Source organism: Cervus canadensis, chromosome 22, assembly GCF_019320065.1.
Source record: "Cervus canadensis isolate Bull #8, Minnesota chromosome 22, ASM1932006v1, whole genome shotgun sequence".
Lineage (NCBI taxonomy): Eukaryota > Metazoa > Chordata > Mammalia > Artiodactyla > Cervidae > Cervus > Cervus canadensis.
The window spans coordinates 11,900,585-11,921,680 of record NC_057407.1 but is presented as its reverse complement, the minus strand read 5'-3'; the positions used below and the strand labels follow the sequence as shown (position 1 = coordinate 11,921,680).

Here is a 21,096-nt window from a genome sequence, read left to right as displayed (position 1 = left end):
TCCTATCCACTGTGCCACCAGGCAAGTAAGAGTATTGGCTTTTGAGCAGTGAGCAGCCAAACTTGAGTTTGGAAACAGCTTCATATGTACACAGTTATCTATAGGCAAGTCCGGGTTCTGCCACTTGCTATTGGAATACCTCTCTTCGCCTCCATTTTGCCTCTCATGGAGCTGTTATGAAGCTCAAGTGAAATCATATGTATAAATAAATGTGTATGTGTGTAAGATAATTGTTATTACAGCTAGACATCCTTTACTTTCTCCACACACAATGTTGCCAGCTAGCAATTGATTCTCAAGTGTTGGGATGAGAATGATTTTTAAGATATACTATTTGATTCCAACTAAATGACATTCTGGAGAAGGCAAAACTATGGAGACAGTAAAAGATCAGTGGTTGCCAGGGTTTGGGAGTGGGGGATAAAGAGGTAGAGCACAGAGGTTCTTTAGGAATAAGAAACTACTCTGTTACCATAATAGTGGATACATGTCATTATACCTTTGTCCAAACTCATAGAATGTATAAAACAATTGTGAGCCACGGTGCAAACAATGGACTTATGGCGATTACGATGTGTCAGTGTAGGTTCAGCCATTATAACAAATGTACCATTCTGGTGAGAAATATTGATAATAGATAGGCTGTGCATATGTGGGGTCAATGGGTATACAGGAATATCTGTACCTTCCTTTTTATTTTGCTGTGAACCTACAACTTTCTAAAAAAAAAAAAAAAGAAGTCTTTTTTAAAGACAGAGAAAGTGGAAAAAAAAAATGGGCCAATTAATTATCTTTGAGAGACGTCCCTGGTGGTCCAGTGGTTAAGAGTACACCTGCAAAAAAAAAAAAAAAAAGAGTCTGCCTACAGTGCAGGGAACATGGGTTCGATCCCTGGTCAGGGAACTAAGATCCCACATACCGAGGAGTAACTAAACCTTCATGCCACAACTAGAGAGTCTGAGCACAACGGCAATGAAGAGCCTGTGCACCACAATGAAAGATGTCAAGTTTGGCACTAAGATCCAACGAAGCCAAATACATTTTTAAAAATATTAAAAATAAATAAATACTTTGGCTACATCAATTCACTCAATTAACGATATATATCCAGACCCTGGCTGGGCTCTGGATAACATGGGAAGCACAATTACTTTACAAATGCATAATGGAATAGTAGAGAGTCATTCAAAATGATTGTGTAGTTCTGCATTTACTGATCTGAAAGATATCCGTAGTAATCTATGAAAAGGATAGGTTTTTAATAATATTATATTATGAGCCCATTAAAAATATATTTTAACGGGGGGAAAATGTCTGAAAAGTTCTGCGTCAAATCAAATGTAATGGTATAGCTACTCCCGGACATTATGGTTTGTTTTTTGTTTTTTTAAGTATTTCTTTGTATTTTTTAGTTTTCTGCAATGGATGTACATTTGCTTGCATGGACACTAAGTATGTAAATAAATGAAATAATGGTTAAAAGAAAAGGAAGACTAAAAATTTAAGTCTGATGTGCTTTAAAGCAGTCTGATTCACTTCTGATTGCAGTTTTCTCCTCTGTCCACACCTCACTGGAGCCAGCCTTTCTCTAAAGTCCAGCCTGTAAGGCACTGTAGGATTGGAAGCTAAGAGAGCCTCACTTAACAGGGCAGGGAGCCAGGCTAGGAATGTGAGACAGCGAGAATGTGAAACAGGCTGAGCTGTTTCAGGGCACTTTTAAAATATGAAAAAGAAAAAAAAAAGACTTCTTTCACTCCAAAAATAATTCAGGAAGTCAAGTCTTGGGAGGAAGCTTCAGTCTTCAACAGTGAAATCTGGGAAAGGCATGGGAAGTACACAACTTGAAAGATGTGCTGCAAAGATTTCTTTTGCCGTACAACATTCAGCAGGTTATGGTTGTTTCTGAGGTTGTTTTTGTAGATTAGATGGCCCGAAAAATATATCTCCTTGGGTATATTCACTTCCCAACAGTTGTAGGACATGGCACCCAGATCTGTCTTTGTCACCGCCTAAGCATTCAAAGCAGACTCAACATTAGTCTTCCTAGCCCGTGAAATGAAAAAACAGACATTGCAGGGAAGTGTGTGCTCTGGGGGCACAGAGGGCTTTTCTTCCACCGCTTTGCAGTTTGGACAGTTGCCATCCATTTGGGTTCCTCTCAAACAGCCTTTTTTCCAGACCCCAGAACAAATTGTAGCCAGAAACTGTTCTTTGTCGGAAGGCAATTGCAGCCCAGACTTCGCCAGGATCTTGCCCTCTTCTCTCAGGGAATAAGTTCTCTTTATGTGTCGGGATCCTGGTTCTCTTGTTTACTTGGGGATTGGACATAGCCCCTGGTTCTTTCCAGAAAACCCCCACTGTCCCAGGGTTTCTGTTTTGTCTTCAACATTGTCCAGCTTCTATCTGCTCTCTGGATACCACATCTTCCTAGTATCAGTGCCTGACATGTTTTGTCTTCCCTCTTCCCTCTTCTTCCTCTTTAGACACCTCAGTTTAGGGAAACAAAATAAATAGACCTCTGTCACCATTGTTGCGCATGTGTGCTAAGTTGCTTCAGTTGTATCTGACTCTGTGTGACCCTATGGACTGTAGGCCCCACCAGGCTCCTCTGTCCCTGGGTACCAGCCCATGGTCTGGAGGTTGGGGATACCTGCCTTACACAAACCATCGCAACAATTCCATTGACTACAAAGAGGGTAATGCAACTATTTTATTAATATATCTTGAGTGTGGTGGTTGTACAAACTGTACAATACTGTACATGGATTCCAAAATTCAAAGAACTATCTATGAAAAAGGCTGTTATTGTACATAAATTATACCTCGATTGAGAACACCAACAAAAACTGGTTTAAGTAACATGAAAATTGTGTAAGATACAAAGCTAAAGCAGGAGAGGGAAATGGCTGCTTCTATAGCTTAGGTGTATATATGAGTAAGAAGGCTATCAAGAGAATTTAAAATTGTGTTTTGCTGGAGAAGGAGATAATTTTCCCTTTAAAACATTTATTTGATATTAATGCTATGGATTTTGGGAGCTATAAATATGTTTAAATAAATATGTTAAAACTTAAAGATGGGTGTTTATAAAATGTATGGAACTGAACGCTTAAAGTTAGTTCATTTTATGCACTTTATATTAAATATCAACTACAAAAGTTTTTAAAATAATTTATTTTTTGGCCATGCTGGGTCTTCGTTGCTGCACAGGCTTTTCTTGAGTTGCAGCAGGCTTGGGTTTCCTTGGTGGCTCAGACGGTAGAGAATCCCTGCAATGTGGGAGACCTTGCTTCAATCCCTGGGTTGGAAAGATCCCCTGGAGAAGGGCATGGCAACCCACTCCAGTATTCTTGCCTGGAGAATCACCATGGACAAAGGAGCCTGGAGGGCTACAGTCCATGGGGTCGAAAGGAGTTGGACACGACTGAGTGACTAAGCACAGCACTCTTCAGTTGCAGTGCAGGAATTTCTCATCACAGTGGCTTCTCTTGTTTCAGAGCACAGGCTCTAGGGCACTCAGGCCTGAGTAGTTGGGACTCAACAGCTACGGTTCCCAGGCTCTAGAGCACAGGCTCATTAGTTGCGGAGGACCGGCTCTGCCGCTCTGTGGCATGTAACATCCTCCTAAACCAGGGATCGAACCTGTGTCTCCTGCACTAGTAGACGGATTCTTTACTACTGAGCTACCAGGGAAGCCGTACAACGCTTTCAAAGAAGGCTTAAAGAAAAGTTGTGGGTGGTCGTCACAAGAAGCTACAACCAAATGAAAAGAAAATTCATCCACTTAAAATTTATGCAATCTAACGTATAGTACACCTTAATAAAGGAATACAGAAATTGAAATCTGGCTCCGTCTGTTGTGGACCACTGGTCAAAAGCCTCCAGCGATGACTCGCACCCAGAACAGGCCTCCTGGGGCGTAGCCCACCTCCACAGTACCTGCTGTCCCTGGGCCTGCGGCCGGGGCTCCTGCAGGGGGCGCCTGAGTCTCTTAGCGGTGGCGAGCTCGCACACAGGCCTGAGGCTCCGGGTCACCCGGGGCCTTTGAATCCAAGAGGTAAGGACGTGGGAGTCCCCTCCCCTCCCGCCCCCGCAGCAGGTCGGGGAATCGCCTCTTGGGGCCACCCAGCTACGCCAGTCCCTGCCGGCCGCGCTGACGTCACCGCCCCGCCTCCCCGCCTCGCGCCGCCGTTCCCGCCCCGCCCCTTTTCCCGGCTGGCACCGCGGTGAGGTTCCTCGCCTTCGGCTTCTGCCTGTCGTCCCAAGATGGCGGACACAATGAACCGGCGTCGCGCCGGTTGGCCCTGAGGCGACCGTGACGAGGAACGGTCGGCAAGGCCCCACAGTCCGGACAGAAAAGTGTTGCTTAAGCAGGAGGAGAAAGAGGAGGAGGCGTCCCGACTGTCGGCCGCTCTCCCGCCCGCCGCCGGCGCGGCGCCCGCCCCGCCCCGGTCGGCCCTTCGGCAGCCCGCCCGTTCGCCGGGCCCCGCCCCGGCCCTGCGCCGCCGCCGCCGCCTCAGGCAGCCGCCGCCATGAAGCTGACCGACAGCGTGCTGCGAAGCTTCCGCGTCGCCAAGGTGTTCCGCGAAAACTCTGACAAGATCAACTGCTTCGACTTCAGCCCCAACGGCGAGACGGTCATCTCGAGCAGCGACGACGACTCCATCGTGCTCTATGACTGCCAGGAGGGCAAGTGAGTGCGGCGGTGGCCTTGGGCCGGGTCTGAGTCCCTCCCGCCCTCCGCGTCGTGGCCCTGCGTTCGCCCCGCGGCCCGCTCTCTGCCCGGGTCCGGCCCCGCGGCCTGTTTTGCACACGCTCCTGCCAGGGCCGCGTCCTCTCCGAAGCCGTCTGGGAGACCGTTTTTTCCTTAATAACGATAGCGATAACAATAACGATGATTTTGTTTTGTCTGCCTTCGGTCTCCTTTCAGAGCGCTTTTCCATCTCTGGGCAAATCCCACCTTGACCTTGACCTTTAAACGCCGGGTCCGCCCACCGCGGCCCCAACTGGTAGCTTTTCCGCTAGTCGGGCTTCGTCCTCGGTGCCCGTCGGCTGTGGCCTCCTTGCAGAACCGCGGAGGCTGCTCGGCTGCCTCATTCAGCAAAGGCAGCTCGCTCTGCTCTCTGCTCGGTGACCTCGATTCAGTCCTGGCCCATCGCCGGTCCCTTGCCCCTCAGCTTCCCGCCGTGTTTCTGCCGGAAGGCCGCGTGGGTTGCAGTTGTTACCTGTCAGGATTTATTTGTTGTGCCTCTTTGGGCCCCTTGTCTTTTCCTTTCTGTTGCAAATCATTCTCTTACTCCCTCAGCCCCGGTTCCTACGTTTACAGTTAACTTTTTAACAGCATCTGAAACTTTTCCTTTTTGCCAGACAGGGACGAACCTGGCCGTCCCATCCCGACCTGAATGTGAACCTCCTAATAGAACAAAGAAAATATCGTATAACATTTTCATGTTTCTTCTTATACATTTTTTTTAAATTACACTATACAGTCCATTAGGACTTAGCACAATTCTGTCTGATCATGACATTTTTAGGTTGTCCCAAGTCCTCTGGAAACCCAACACATCTGTATCTCTGCAGAATCTTAAAAGCACAGCATTTTGCCAATTCCCCCCATTTTTCCTTTGCCTCAGCTCTGCCTCAGACTTGCTTTCTCCATGTCCCTGCTAAATTGTGAGCTCCTTTTTGAATCCTTGGGTTTTTCTTTACCTTCTCCAGCCATTCTTTTTGTCTGTTTCGTTTAAACTGATGTCTTCTACAAACTTTCTTTCAGAACTTGTCTCTTCATTTGTGAATTTGGTTATCTGAGGTAATGGTCTGAACTCTATTGTTCTCCCCAATTTTTTCCTATTTGGGCTGTGAAAATGTATTATGTAACTGTCTTTGGATCTGCCTGCAGTATGTGGGAGAGTGGCCTATAGTGGTGGTCCTGGGGGAAGAGAATTGTTAGCTGGACCAATGCTGAGTGGTGATGTGAGTCAATGTTATTCATTTCTTTCCAAGTCTGGCCACTTGCATTAACGTGGAATAGAGTCACGTATAAAGCTAGGGTGGAGATAGAAGTTGTGGGGTCCTAGAGCTAGAAGAAATTTGAAGCTGACTTGCTTGAAATGCTTAGTGCTTGTGCACAGATTAGAACCTCTCCCTGGAACTTGAGGATGGAGGTGTGTATCTTCATTCGAAGAAAATGAAAATTGTGAAAGCATTTCTTCAAAGTTTGTCTCCAAATATGGCATAATTTCCACCCCTTGGTAGAAATGACATTGACTGAAAGTCCTTCTTGTTAAAAGTAAAATGTTAATTTTATAACATAATTCAGTTCATTCATTCATGTAGCGTTTTTACATAATAACAAGCTTGCAGAAAGTTACACGGCTGTTTCCAAGAACTCCCAGGATCCAATAATTTTGCTCTATTTTCTTTGTCGTTTCTATGTAAATGTTTATATTTACATACGTATATGTGTATATACATATGTGTATGTATATACAGATACATATATATATGCATTTTTTCCCTGAACCATTAGATAGTGATATAGAGGTATCAAGCCCCTTTATCCTAAACACTTCAACATGGATATCCTAATCCTAAGCACAAGGACGTTTTCTTATGTAACCAGAGTACAGTTATCCAAATTAGAGAATGTAATATTGACACAGTAGTATACAGCACATTCTTTAAAATATGCTCATATGAATTGTGACCTTGTTTCATGGTGATCTGTGATAAGAGAGTGATCTGATAGACTGGGTTCTAGTTTGGCTTTGTGACTAGATATGTGACATTGGTCAGATCTCTTCTCTAGCCTCAAGGAGTCCATGATCCTAAGTGGTAACGTGAAGAAAAAAATTTGCCACTAGTGTAGGTCAAACCAACACTGGAAGAAAAGTAAGATTTCCTTGGAAAGCACAGTATCTGTATTAGATGGTACTAATGTTGGGAGTTTGAAAATAGCTAAAACAAAATTCTTTGTGCTTAATATTTTCTGTGTTTACTGTTCATTGAAACTTTCTTTATAATGGAGTTCATCCACTGAGTGATTTTGGTGGAGGGGAGAGGTGCACCACAAGACATGTAGGATCTTAGTTCCCCTACCAGGGTTCAAACCCTCGATCCCTGCGTTGGAAATGCACAGTCTTACCCACTGCTGCCAGGGAAGTCCCAAATGATTTTTGTTTGTTTAGTATGAAAGCATACAAAGGATATTACTTGTGGTAGATGATGTGAATTATTCAGAGAGAAGGATTTAATATTTATTCTTACCTAATCACCAGAATCATAGTTTGTACAAAGAAACTTACCACAATATTTGTGAAAAAATGTGCATAGTCCTCTGAAATGGATGCATTAGAATCTAGCTTTCAAACTAGAAAATGATATGAGGTAAAAGATTATGTTAAGCACAAAACCTTAGGTTAGTATTATTGATATATTTGAGACAAATAGGCCATATGTAATTGAAACTGAATATTTCCCTTAGACCATACCCTTTAACATTGGTTCTTCAGGCTGTGTCTTCATTATTGTAGGCTCAGTACTGAGGTAGGTAAGCTTCACTTTCCATTGGTAGACACAAAGTCAACTGTCTTGAGAGTAAGCACATGTTCACATGCACACTCACTCCCTCTTTCTCTCTCTCATTCACTGGTTAACACACAGTAACTACATGGCAGAACCCAGGATGGTGGACTCGACAAGGTAGCATTCAAACTGATCTTTTTTATTAACTCATCTTTTGGGAGACGATGAGAATGGGAAAATTCAGTGCTTTTGGAGTGAGAAATCTTGTTTGTAAATAGGTTTAATGTAGGGAAACCCTTGACGTCAGAAAAATTGAAAGTGCAATTTGACTTCTTAAAGCTCCCTGAGTCATCTGATGGTTTAGCATCTAGGTTTCAAGAGGTTTTTACATTGAGAGGGTGAACCTCTTTTCCATAAATTCTCGGTAAACAGTAGTATAGGATTTATGAAATCCTCCTGTACATAAATGTAGAATATTATGAAGTTTTAGACAAAATATTTTGATGAGTTCAGTTTCAGCTTGATCTTTAAGATGCTGTAGAAGAAGATAATGTTTAAGGAATTTCAACAAATAGACTGATAACCTCAAGCTTAGAAATAAGTGATTTTACATTTAAGTAGAGAGAAGAGGATTAATGACTAGTTTTGATACAGAGAGTTAGGGTTAGTCTTGTAAAAGGCTCAATATGTGCTTTGGAACTATAAGATAGAGAGGATGGAAATATTAGGTTATATTAGGAAAGGCAGTTTTGCACCTGGTTTCAGTTTTGATAAATCGTTTCTTGAAGAAAGCGTCTTTCCAAGTGAATGGCTTAAGTTCTGGCCTCACTGGTGTGACATATTCCCATTTCCCTCTTTCTTGTAAGTTATGGATTGTTTTGTGTGTACTCAGAGCTTACTTGTGAACACTGTAGTAAAGGCCGATTTGAGCTCTCAGATTTACTTCTACTTCCTAACTTTAGCATTTGGTTCAGACTGTTGCACTTGATTGATTCTGTTTATTTCCTCCCTTTTTGGAAGAAATTCTGTTTCTTTTCAGTGTTAGGACTTACCAAGAATCTTCACCCTTCCCACATCATTCAAGTGCTTCTCTTTACATGACGATTTTAGATTTTGGTGTTGGAAGATTTTGATGGTTTTTTTTCTCTGTCCATTTCCTCGGCAGACCAAAGAGAACCCTGTACAGTAAGAAATATGGCGTGGATCTCATCAGATACACTCATGCAGCAAATACAGTCGTTTACAGCTCTAACAAAATAGACGGTAAGCAAGCTTCTTTTTAGCAAGTTAATGGTCATGATTACCTTTGTTAGGTAAGGTTTATGGAACCTTTGTGACCACTTATGTTTGATTATAGTTATTTTAAGTTTTCCTGTGATGTTTGCTGTGCTAACATCATTATGACTGAAGAGATGCTGAAAGCAAGCCATTAGTACTTTTGAAGGGCTTGAAACTGAGTAAGGAAGTTTTCTAGTTTAGGGTGGGGAGTGGAAATAGGAAGCTACGAATTGTATTTACAGTTTGTGCTTCTTGAAACTTGAAAGAAGACTTTTAGAAGAAATAAAAGGAAAGAACACTTGACACACAGCAAATGTTAAAACAGTGCTGCTTTCCTGTTCAAAATAATACAGATTTGAGAAAAGTTTTCACAGATACTTTCAGGTATGGTAGTTTAGTAGACCTTAGAAGAGTTTTTGTATTGTCCAAACTATTGATGGTCTGTGTCACAAAGGACAATATACTGACCTTAGTTTTCTTTGATTACAGGGACATTTTTGATCTGAATTTTATCCCCTTTTCCATTTATTTATTGAAAGTTTTTGGCCATACCATGTGTGCAACATGTGGGATCTTAGTTCCTTCATCAGGAATCAAACCTGTGTACCCTGCATTGGCAGCGCAGAGTCTTCACCACTGCCACTCCAGTCTTAACCACTGGACTCCCTTTCTTCTTTAAATAAAGTTAATGCCTTTGAAGAATAATAGTTATTTTTAGAATTTAAACTTGTGATTTCTTTCTCTAATAAAGGATCTTTGTTTTTACTGCTTTTCCTCTGTGATAGGTCATTCTCAGTTGACAGGTCATCTTGGAATTGAGGTATAACACTTTCATGTTAGGACTGGGTTTTTTTTTTTTTTTTTAATCTCACTGACTTATTGATTCATTTTTAACAGTAAGATTTTTCTAATGTCATTCAACAAGGGTTGCTTAGACTGCTATTTTGGTTATGCCTATCTCAGAGCAGATGGGTAAAAGTTTTTTGTTTCTTTTTTTTTAATGAGACTTCTGTATTTGATTTTTAGTATATTGTTTGTACTTTTCATGCCTTTATTTCAAAGGTGGTTTTCTAAGTAAGCAGTGCAATTGATAATTTTGGACAAGAATATAAAACAGGATTTTGAGGAAATGTATCTCTGTGATCATCTGAATGAATGGTGTTTCTCCTGTTGGGGTGTTTTTCTGGGTGATTAAATGAGAATTCTCCAAATATGGTGCAAGATGAGGCAGATGTGTAGCACTTGCAGCTTTGCTGCTAGGCCTCTGCTGTGAGGACGTTGCCTTTCCTGTTTCGAGCACATCCTGAGGAGTTGCTGCAACGCTTCGTATCCTTTTGCCTGATTCCAGGCTGAGGTAGTAGTTTGTACAGTTTGAGGGTCTATGATACCACCCGGTACAGGAGATAACTGTACAGGCCACTGCCTTGCCGGGAACAGTGCGCCGGCTGCCGAGTGGGGCGGAGACGATGGCGGCGCCCTGCCCACCTCTGGGAGACCAGGTAATGGGGAAGGGGTCTCTTCTGCTCAGGGCCGGTGAGGAGTTCCTCGCAGTAGAACAGTCAGGAATACTTTACAGTTTTCATTCAAGAACTTTGAAGATGTTTTCAGGGAAACTATGTTTAGTTTTGTGCCTTTTTCCCTCTCCCAGGTTAAATTCCCTGTTATTAGTACCCCTGTGAACGAGTGGAAAGAATTTGTGCTCTCAACCTCTTTATTCCTGTATACTGTTTACCTCCAGAATGTTCTTTCTATGCTTTCCTTTTCTGTATTTTGGTCCTATTGCCTATTACATTTTTCAACAATTGTTTCTTATTCCTAGTCTTGTCAGAGGCATGGTACTTTACAGTTCTATTCTTTATGGAACTTCATTCCCTTCCCAGCACCATCGTATTTTGTTTTACTTTTTCAGAAGGAGTGATTTGGTTTTTAAGAGTATTTTTCTTATTTTCTCCAAGCACAGATCTCTGTGATAATTCCTTTCTTTGATACTGTAAAAATCTCACTGCTGTGAACTGTGACTTGGTATAGTTCATGACTTTGATTTTTAAATATCTTGCAGTCTTTTTAATCTAAATTTTCTCATTTCTTTTGGCTACTTTCTAACTCACTTTTCTGTATAAGGGACCATTATAGTTGGTTAATTAGAAAAGGAGTAGAACTTTACTTCTCTTTCCATTTTATTTAATTTTAATGTAAATTGTGTATTCAGTTTACATTCAGATGAGGTGAAGGTTGGGTTGACATGCTGTTGGAGAATGCTGGAGAAAAGTATGCCAGAGTCCAGCCTGATCCACAACTCAGTATGGCTGTTTAGTTCTTTGAGCCTGTTTTGTCAGTAGCCATATGTTTTTCTTTAACGTTTGCATTCTGTGGATACTAAAACTGTTGTTTTTTTGGGGGTGGTGGGGCATATTTGTGGGAGAAATTTCATTGTAACTATGCAGAAGCCAAAGATTGGTAACAACAATGATTTTTAAACATAGCTCTGTATGCTTTCAGCTTGAGAACTCTGCCTTTGAGTTATGTGAAATCTCTAGTGCTGTGGAAAAGAGTTATTCACTATTGTTCATTCAGACTTTGCTTGAATTATGGAGAACAATGAATTCTTTTACCTTGTCTTTTCAAGATGAAAATGCAAAGTAAATTATTATTTAAAAATAATAGGATATTTGTCTTCTTTCAGATACTATTCGTTACCTGTCATTGCATGACAACAAATATATCAGGTACTTTCCTGGACATAGCAAAAGGTAAGACACAGGTGTTAAAAAAAAGTAAATAGATTATCCATAGAATAAACTGAGTGGAGAGATTTTATTAGTGAAATGAAGCTAGTTTCTCACTGCTGCTTGGCATATCTCTTAAATCTCTTGTTAACCCTTCCTAAACAGTCAGCTCTAGATTAATCAAGGTTGTAGAGGCAGGGGTAGGACTTCATGGATAAACTGAAACCTCAGTTAAAACATTAATAGGAAAAATGTGGACTAAGGATATTCAGTGGAAACCTATATAGTAAAAATTGCATTTGGCATTTAGAGATCTCAAATATCAGACATCCCTTAATGAAAGGACAGTTTACATGTCTGAGGCTTCCTGTATAGGTGGCCCCCATTTCAGCATGCCCCTCCTTTACATAAACATGTTCCATATGAAGATCTTCATGAGAATGCAAAATTAATAAATAAAATTGTCCTTTGTTACTTTTTGAAAGTTAAGAAACTTGTTTCCTTATTCAGTTTCATAATGCAGGTTGTTTCTCTCTGTCTCTTATCCCAATTCTCCTAGTATATTTCCTCCAGTTTTTCAAGTTTGGGTTGAATGTTATACACAACTTCCCTTGGATGCTATTTTAAACACTGGTACTGTTCTTTGCAAATGTACAGTAATCCAGCATGGAGTGGTTCAGCCCTGATAAGAGGTGGGCGGAGAGCACCCTGTTTACAGTGACACTTCTGATTGGGCTGGGCATTTTCTTTGTTGCTGAACATGAAAGTGAAAGTGAAGTCACTCAGTCCTGTCCGACTCTTTGCGACCCCATGGACTATAGCCTACCAGGCTCCTCCATCCATGGGATTGTCCAGGCAAGAATACTGGATTGGGTTACCATTTCCTTCTCTAGGAGATCCTCCTGACCCAGGGTTTGAACCCGGGTCTCCCACATTGTAGGCAGATGCTTTACCGTCTGAGCCACCAGGGAAGCTGAACATAAAAGGTGGCAATTGTTGGTTACTGTGTAGTTCAGACAAAGAATGGCTTGTGACCAGTAGATGTTTTTGTTTGTTAAATTAATGTTCACAAACACATTGTCTGTAATTGAGAGTTGGTGGCAGTTGTTTGAAACTGTCTGGTCTTAACACTTGCCCAATTTCTTGACCTCCTGATTCTTAATAGATAACTTTGTCCTTCCTTTTGTGCTAAAGTTAAGGCCATCCAGAATGAGTTCTTTTCAACTTCTGTCTTTTCCACCTCAATTCCTCTCTTCCTTAGAAACCTTTCCCTGAGAAAGAAGTAGTTTTTTTCTTCCTTGAGAAAAGCAACCCCTCTCTACTTTCTTCCATCTCCTTTGCTGCCTACAGGCTTCCTTACCTTGAATTTTTTTGTTGAGAATATCACCCACTTTTCACTGTCAGACATAGAAGAAGAACCTGCATATTCCCATCTCTACCTCCTCACATTCATTCACTGTTAATTCTCTCATCCAAGCCAAGCTGTTTACTCCCCTTTCCCTGCTGCCTCCAGGTAAAATACACTGCCTGGGGCTTGTTTTGGCACTCAGGCTCTCAGTAAAACTTTTTTTTTCTCCTTTGGCTTTCCATCTTGGTTCTGTTCTTGATATTCTTGGCCTCTCTTTCTCCTGTAACTCTGAAGTAAGCAAGTTTCTACCCTAGCTTTTTTTTCTTCTTGTATTTTCTCAGCTACCTCCATCACTGATTTCATTCACCTCAGATGGCTTCCCAAATCAGTATTTTCAGCCTATGATTTTCAGAGTGGACTTCACACCTACAGGTTTTATACACATCTCTGCAGATGTCTCTGACAAATCTGATACTCCATCCTTCGTTAAATTCCTTGGGCCAGTTCCTCTGTCTGCCTTATGTTTTTTCCATCTGTCTCTTCTAGTTCTCCCAACTCAAAGCCTCTGTTGTCTGTTCACTGCTTTTTCCTTGCCTTCACATTCACTGAGCTGTTAAATCCTATTGATACTACCTAAGTTTAACCTCGTGTGTCACTTTCCTCCATACTTACTCCTTTGCTTCTGTCCTTGCTCAGGTAAATTACTGTCAAATCCTAATCCCCCCACCACTCACTATCCTGCTTCTGCACTCTTTTTTTTTTTTTTTAAACAATTCTAACCACTTCACAGCCTCCCTCAAAAAACCCTGGAGTCAGGTTCTTTTCTGTCTGTCTGACCCATTTTCCCAGTGTTATCTCCTGCCACTCCAGTTGAGGTGAACTCTTATGCTGCTTCCTGAACTGCTTCATGCCTTCTCCTATCTGGCATCTTCCAGAAAGACCACTCCCATTGAAACCCTGTTCAACACAGGTGCAGCTGCTTCCAGAAAGCCTTCTTTGACCCTCTCTTGGAATTGTCTGGTCTAGACAGTTAAGCTTTCTTAGAGTGGAAATCTTGTTCCTCCTTGCATTTCCTGTGCCTCTTAGCAGAGCCATGCGCCAAGGTAGACTTCCTCTGAGCTTCTGACCTGAATACTGGGACATAAAATTACATGTCCGTATGCATTCTCCTCACTCTGTTTTATTACCGCCTCAGCATTCCCAGGAAATATTGGCTTATAGTATCTTTTAAATTTTTAAGTTGACGATCTAGTGCAAATGTTAATTTTGTTATGCTGGAAGATTTGGGGGGTGGGGCGGGGAAAGTACATTTTCTCATTTTCTGTTCGTGGCACACATTTTAATTCTTTCTCATGGAACCAAAACCTCCTGAACCCTTTTCAGTGTCATCTAAAATTTGAACTTCCTCTATTTCTACAGTTAAAAAATCCATTCACAAATGAGTTATGTGACTTGATCACTTTATCTTTTAACTTCAGATTTTTCTTTGTCAAAATGAAACAGTACACCACCACCATTTCCTCTGTAATCTTCAGCTATGACACCCACTCTTTTGTCTATGAAGTGTTTTTTAGCCAAGCCAGAATGTCGAGCTGCTCTTCCATAACACCCAGAAGGAAGCACCATCTGAGTGTCCATTTTCACAAGGGCTTCCTCAAGGAACCCCTGGTTAGGGCTCTGGCATGCTCCAAGAGGCAGGTAAAGCAGAGTCACATGCTGGGTATCATCAGTGCAGAGCATGGCAGAGCAAGAACATGAGCAGAGGGGAAAGAGAGCCCAGATGAGGCCTTGGAAGAAATATTTTACAATGAGTGATTCTTAACAGTATAATCATAAAAGGGGACCCATATCAGAACCATGGCATAGGCTGTTAGCACAGGCCTGTGGCTCTCTAGGTATGGTGCTCAAACTATCAGCCTCACCATCACCTAGGAACATGTTAGAAACATAGATTGTCAGACCTATTGGACCCACATAAATTGAGATATAGTTCAGTACCACAAAATCATGCTTTTAAAGTGTACAATTCAGTGGTTTTTAATATATTCACAGAGTTGGACAGCCATAATCACTGTATAATTCCAGAACACATTCATCACCCCAAACAGAAACCCTGTATCCATTAACACTCCCCATTTCCCGTCTTCTAGCCCCTGGAAGCAACTAATCTACTTTCTGTCTGACCTCTTTTACTTTCATGCATATTTAATATGAATAAGTAATTTCATTTCTTTTTATTGCCAAATAATATTCCTATGTGGTGATAACACATTTTGTTTATCCATTTATTAGATGATGGACCTTTGAGTTGTTTCCACTTTTTAGTAATCATGAATTATGCTATTATGAACACAGATGCGTGGGGATTTTTTTCTTTTTTTGACCTGTTTTCCTGTTTCTTGTGTATATACCTAGCAACAGAATATTTACCTTTTGAGAAAGTGTAGAACTTTTTCAAAGCAACTCTACCATTTTACATTCTTACCAGCAGTGTATCAGGATTCCAATTTCTCCACATCCTCACCCACAGTTGTTATCTCTTTGATTTTCGCTTTGCTAGTGGGTGTGAAGTGGTATCTCATGATTTGATTTGCATTGGAATCATATATTTTTATGTTGTAGTTTTAAGTTGCTTTTTAAATTATACTAATTAACTTTGGTTATTCCAGATTGCTTGTGTATGCCTGTTTCTTAAAATAACATTTTTAGGAGAACATATATATAGGTAGGCAGATCAAGTGGTTTAGAGTTCATATACAATTTTTGCAGATATTTTGCTTCAACTACTATTTATCTTGATGCATTGCAGGGTGGTGGCCTTGTCCATGTCACCTGTGGATGACACTTTCATCTCTGGGTCTCTTGATAAGACCATTCGGCTCTGGGATCTCCGCTCTCCTAACTGCCAGGTAATGTTGCCTCACAGTTACACTTTAAGTGTTTTCTGTGGTAAGCACTATCATCAGTGCTCTGTCTCATGGAAGAGGGAAAGCAGTATTTCCTTTCTGGGATCCCAGAGTCTTTAAATTTTGGAGAAAATCTTTTCTTTTCCTGCTAGGTGACTGATGATTGAGTTAATGTCTTAATCCAGTGCATATTTATTATGATCCATGCCTTAGTGTTTTAAAGGCAGTTTTCCTGGAGACTCTGAACTATAGGTTTTAGATTTCAGAGATTTGTTTTTATCTGAATTCAGTGTCTGTAAAATTGTACAGTTAGAGTTGATCTGAAATGAATTGCATGGAGACCTATTTTTTTTAAACTTCATTTTAGTTAGTTTTATGTTTGTTTTTGGTAGAATCCTGGGTTCATTAACTTTTTAAAAATTTTTCTTTTTTCTTAGGGTCTCATGCATCTACAGGGCAAGCCTGTTTGTTCTTTTGATCCAGAAGGATTAATTTTTGCCGCAGGTGTCAATTCTGAAATGGTCAAACTATATGATCTTCGCTCTTTTGATAAGGTAAATCTTTGAATCTTTGAAATGTCTTGATACTATGGAAGTTTTGAAGGGTGAGATGGACCTTTAAGAGCCTTTTTCTACACTAGAGGAGGTATGTGGTAGATCTTAGAAAGCATCAGAGCAGTACGTAATCCTCTGCTTTCCCTAGTCCCAAAGGAATCTAAAGGGATAGAATGAGATTTGGCTCTGGCAGAAGGAATGATTGATGTGCCTTGGGCCTAAGGCTGCTGTCTTTATCTTTTGCAGGGGCCATTTGCAACATTTAAGATGCAGTATGATCGGACTTGTGAGTGGACAGGACTCAAGTTCAGCAATGATGGCAAGCTCATCCTCATCTCCACCAATGGCAGCTTCATCCGTCTGATCGATGCATTCAAGGGAGTGGTGATGCATACGTTTGGGGTGAGCTGACAACTTTTGAGCTTTTTTTTTTTCCCCCTCCCAATGTTTTTACCTTTTTTCTGGTCATCGCTTCTGAGAATTATGTTAGCTAGTTGATGGAGACCAGCAGTTGTCCTTTGTTAAAGGCATGGACTGGCATTTTCTTCCTGCACATGACATTATTTTTCTTGGATTCTGAGACATTTACTTCTCACCCAGTGGCTCAAGTTAGGTGTTTAGATATATAATAATTCCTGACTATAAACATTTTCTAGCCCCCTTGAACATGCAGTTGGGAGTGAATTAATTGTGAAGGGTGGTAGCCGAGTTTGGAACCTTGGTAGCACTGTGCATTGAGAAGGAGAGAGTATTTCACAGAAAAGAAGATGTGTATGTGGAGTCAGTGTTTGTAGGCAATTGTTTTTTGTTAATGGCCCTGTAACGAGTATTGTTTTGCTTTTATTTTTTAGGGTTATGCTAACAGCAAGGCTGTCACATTGGAGGCCTCGTTTACTCCAGACTCCCAGTTTATTATGATTGGTAAGCTTTCTTTATCCCCTTTGGGGGTTATTTCTTTGATACTATGCATTATGTTATTTTTGCTGGTTATAACTAACTAAGATACCATTTATTATCCTCTTGATAGAAATTTTCAGATTTCTGTGTAGCACATTATGTCAAAGGTATTGTGTCTTTAAACTATCCTGACTTTGCATTTCTTTGCTGGGAATGGGCGTTAATGATGGTCTTCTCCTGGACCAGCATAGAGTTAAGCCCTACAATCACTGTCTTGCTGATAGTACTGACTTCCTGTTGTAACCTTATGTTGAGTCACTTTAGTATAAATGTTTGTAGGGTGATCATATTTAGCCCCCCCTCTTTTTTTTAAGCCCCCTTTTTAAATGAGAAGACTGAAGTTAGAGGGGAAATGACTTGCCTGAGAATAGAGTCTAGATCAGTTCCTAAAGTGTCTTTTCTTATCTGCCTTTACTCCCTCTCCATTTCTGCTAGTGGCTGGGTCCTGAGGGTTGGCTGCTTTCAAGATGTCAGTCTGTATCTGTTTGCCACTTGTCTTTGTAGTGTGCCTTGAGCTGTTGTTACATGCCTTAATCATTCTCTTCAGGTTCAGAGGATGGCAAGATCCATGTCTGGAATGGAGAGAGTGGTATAAAAGTAGCTGTATTGGATGGCAAACACACAGGCCCCATTACCTGTTTGCAGTTCAACCCCAAGTTCATGACCTTTGCCAGCGCTTGTTCTAACATGGTATGTGAACAACGGGAGATGTCCTCCACATAGGGGCCCTTTTCATTTGGGGTGGGGGTCCTTCAGTGAGCACAGTGAGTTGTTTTAAATAGGCACAGTTACAAGCACCCAAGTTCATGTTTCTCAGCTGGTGGCCTTCTGTTATCTGATCTGTGATTGGGCTGACCTTTCACTTCTACTTTTCTTTCCATGATCTGGGATCACCTCTGAGGTCCTGGGAGATCTTAGGTCAGCTCTGGCTCCTGGTTTTATATCCAGACTACCTGGAGCTATGCCTCATAGTTTTTTGGTTTCTTAAAACTCTTTGAGCCAGCCTTTTGTGGCTGCAAACTTTCAGTTTTTCCATTCCTCTCAGATTATGCTGAGTTCATCAGAAATTCTTAGTTAATCACAGCTCGCCACTTAGAATTTTCTCCAGGCCCCCGTCTCTTCCTGGATAACATAAGCAAAACAAAGTATCAGTGAATCTCAGCCACCTGTTTCTTCTTGGCATCTCCTAAACCTGTCTAGGTATTTGGGGCATGAGGCATTTCATTACTCGCCTACTCAGAATACATTGCTCCGTCTCTTTTTCTTTTTTTTTTTTCTCTTTTTCAACTAAGAAAACTGTCAAAAAAAAAAAAAAAATGTAGCAGAGCAGTCCAGTCCAACCTCTCATTATTTACAGCTCCTGAATGAGAGGGCCTGCCTAAGGTCACTTGTAGGTTAACAGTGAAGCCAGATACCCACCTCCTGGAGAGCACTTTTTTTTTTTAAAACACTGGACCTCTGTGATGGAACTTAGTGTTGGAGGGAAAAAGAACTAGCTTACTTTCACATAGATTGGGGAGTGATTCTCTGTTTATAGATTGCCAGTCAGTTGGTCAGGAGGGAGGGCCATCAGCCATAGCTGCTTCAACTTTAGGGTTGGGCACCTTGATGGTGGGGGAGGGGTGAGAAAACCCTTCAGCAATGAGGAGAGAAGCTTGGTTTCTTAGAGTTGACTCGTGTTCTTCTTTCATCCAGGCCTTCTGGTTGCCCACCATTGATGACTGACCTGCACGGTGCTTGGCTGTTTTCTGTACAGCGAGGGTGGCAAGTAGGAGAAACTCAGAGGGGACTAAGATAATAGTGGGATTGGATCATTTGACTGGGCTGGAGAGCATCCTTCCACATGGCCTTCCCAAGAATGTGCTGTACATCTGCTCAAAAGAAAAGTTACTTTGCTGAACTTCTTCAAAAGGACTCTTGGTGTGGCCGACTCAATCGGGACTCAGACTTGCCAGCTGTCACTGCACCGAGCTCCTCCAGAGGAGTGACCAGACTTGTGATGAGGGTATAGTGGGGCCCTCGAGACGCCTTCAGTTTTGAATGTATTTGCTGCTGAGGAGTCGGTGAAGTTGTTTATTCTGCACATCCCTTCTCCCACCCCCACAAATGCATGGGAAGCCACAGTTCTGATTTTGAGATGCTAGGGCAGCTTAGTGCCCCTTGCCCTCCCCCTGCATGTCTTGTTACTGGGTCTCCCTGTGTTATTGTGGCATTCTCCACAACTGTTGCATTACTTAGGTGCCAAACATTTACAGAAGTAAGTCTCCATGTATTTTAGGGTCAGAAAGGGACAGATACAGAAGGACCTTGCTTTCCAGAAGTCTTGCAAGTTAGTCATGTGAAGGTGGGTGACCTGACCATGCCCCAGGCTCTGGGTGGGCAAAGGGTCAAGAACCTGAAAGGGAGGGAGGAGTGGTAGCAGGTGAATTCCTAGGGCTGGGAGGTCTAGCAGCAGCTTGGTGTGGTCCCGTCATCAAGACAAACCCGCAGTCCTTCTGGGTGCCTGCCAAGTTTGATTGTGTATGAAAGCAAGGTGGGCGTCTGTTTTTGTACATGAGCTCCATCACACGTTCCTGTGGGCCAGTATTGTGGAGTGAGTCCGAGTTGTTTACACTGATGCCTTCCCTGCCCACCACAAGTTGTGTACATAGTCTCCAGATGATCCTGCCCCTTCCCCAGCTCCCAGCACGGGGCTGGCCTAGGCCTGTGTTATATGTTATATTTAGCCTTTTTATATATGACTTGGGATTCTGTTGTTTGTATTTTAGCACAGTGTGTGTACGCCTTCATTTAAATATATCATGTGTGCATACATATATACATATATGTGTGTGTGCACATATATATATATATATATATATATATATATTTTAAAAGTATCAAAGAGTTCAGCTGAAGGAGATGGAGTCCCACGCCCCCAGAGAAAGACTGCATCCTTGCTAATAGTGTTTGCCACAAGTGTTAGTGAGTCTTCCCTATTACCTTTTTCCCTTCGGGAGACTAAACAAAAGCAAAGCTTTTGAGTGTTTGCTGTCCCCATGGCAGCTAAGTGAGGGTCTTGGAATGACTGCCTTGTGTTCCTCAAGTTGCACTTTGGGGCCTTCTCTGCAGTATTAGCCCCTTTTTTGCCCAGTGATGCTCTGTCTGCGCCTATATGTGTGTGACAGTCACTTTTGCATGCCTTCTGTGTCTGGCTTCTAGCATTTGGGGACAGGATGCTGGAACCAGAGCATTTTCAGCTTGTCTGAGGCTTCTTTGCCAATTACAGGTCACTCCTGTTTACCTGGTATGTCTGCTTTCTTGCTTCTTTTCCTTGCCTTGTCTTGGGGAGGATTCCTGATCGGGGTTGAGACGAGCTGCAGATAGCTCATTACCTTTTCCCCTGCATGGCCTTCTTAGAGCAGGACTAGTGGCATATTATTTCACCAAGTTCCCAGACATACAAGCGAGTAACACATTCCCTGCAGACCCAGAAACAGGCCCAACAAGGTTATGTTTGACTTGCCCAAGAGTACCGACCCGCTGGTGGGGAAAGCAAGCCGTTACTCTCACCACTCAGCAGCAAGAATAGGCTGCGAACTGCTAGCATTTACTGTTTTGTTTTCTTTTGCTTTTTTAGCAGTTACTTTTTGGTTTGTTCCTCAAATTTAAGGGCAAGGGGCATACATCTTTGCCAGACATAGACTGGAATCTATAGTTTCTGCAGTGCCACACTTTTTATAAAGCTCTGCATTCTCAGAGTGGAGAGACTTTTAGAAACCAAGTGATCTGAACTATTAACTGCCCACCTCTGGCTTTCCAGG

At 41.9% G+C, this 21,096-nt stretch overlaps 1 protein-coding gene across 1 annotated transcript in view; it reads left to right on the top strand.

The window, feature by feature from the left end:
- The first annotated feature begins 4,270 nt into the window (after nucleotides 1-4,270).
- WDR82 (WD repeat domain 82) overlaps nucleotides 4,271-21,096 on the top strand; it is a 17,580-nt gene continuing 754 nt past the window's right edge. Inside the window, exons 1-9 of the mRNA XM_043441969.1 lie at nucleotides 4,271-4,693; nucleotides 8,690-8,787; nucleotides 11,486-11,552; nucleotides 15,686-15,785; nucleotides 16,220-16,336; nucleotides 16,583-16,738; nucleotides 17,188-17,257; nucleotides 17,841-17,983; nucleotides 18,989-21,096. The exon at nucleotides 18,989-21,096 is cut by the window's right edge and continues 754 nt beyond it. Coding sequence (XP_043297904.1) covers nucleotides 4,533-4,693; nucleotides 8,690-8,787; nucleotides 11,486-11,552; nucleotides 15,686-15,785; nucleotides 16,220-16,336; nucleotides 16,583-16,738; nucleotides 17,188-17,257; nucleotides 17,841-17,983; nucleotides 18,989-19,018 — 942 coding nt within the window. The 5' untranslated portion in view covers nucleotides 4,271-4,532 and the 3' untranslated portion in view covers nucleotides 19,019-21,096. The remainder of the gene's footprint in view (nucleotides 4,694-8,689; nucleotides 8,788-11,485; nucleotides 11,553-15,685; nucleotides 15,786-16,219; nucleotides 16,337-16,582; nucleotides 16,739-17,187; nucleotides 17,258-17,840; nucleotides 17,984-18,988) is intronic.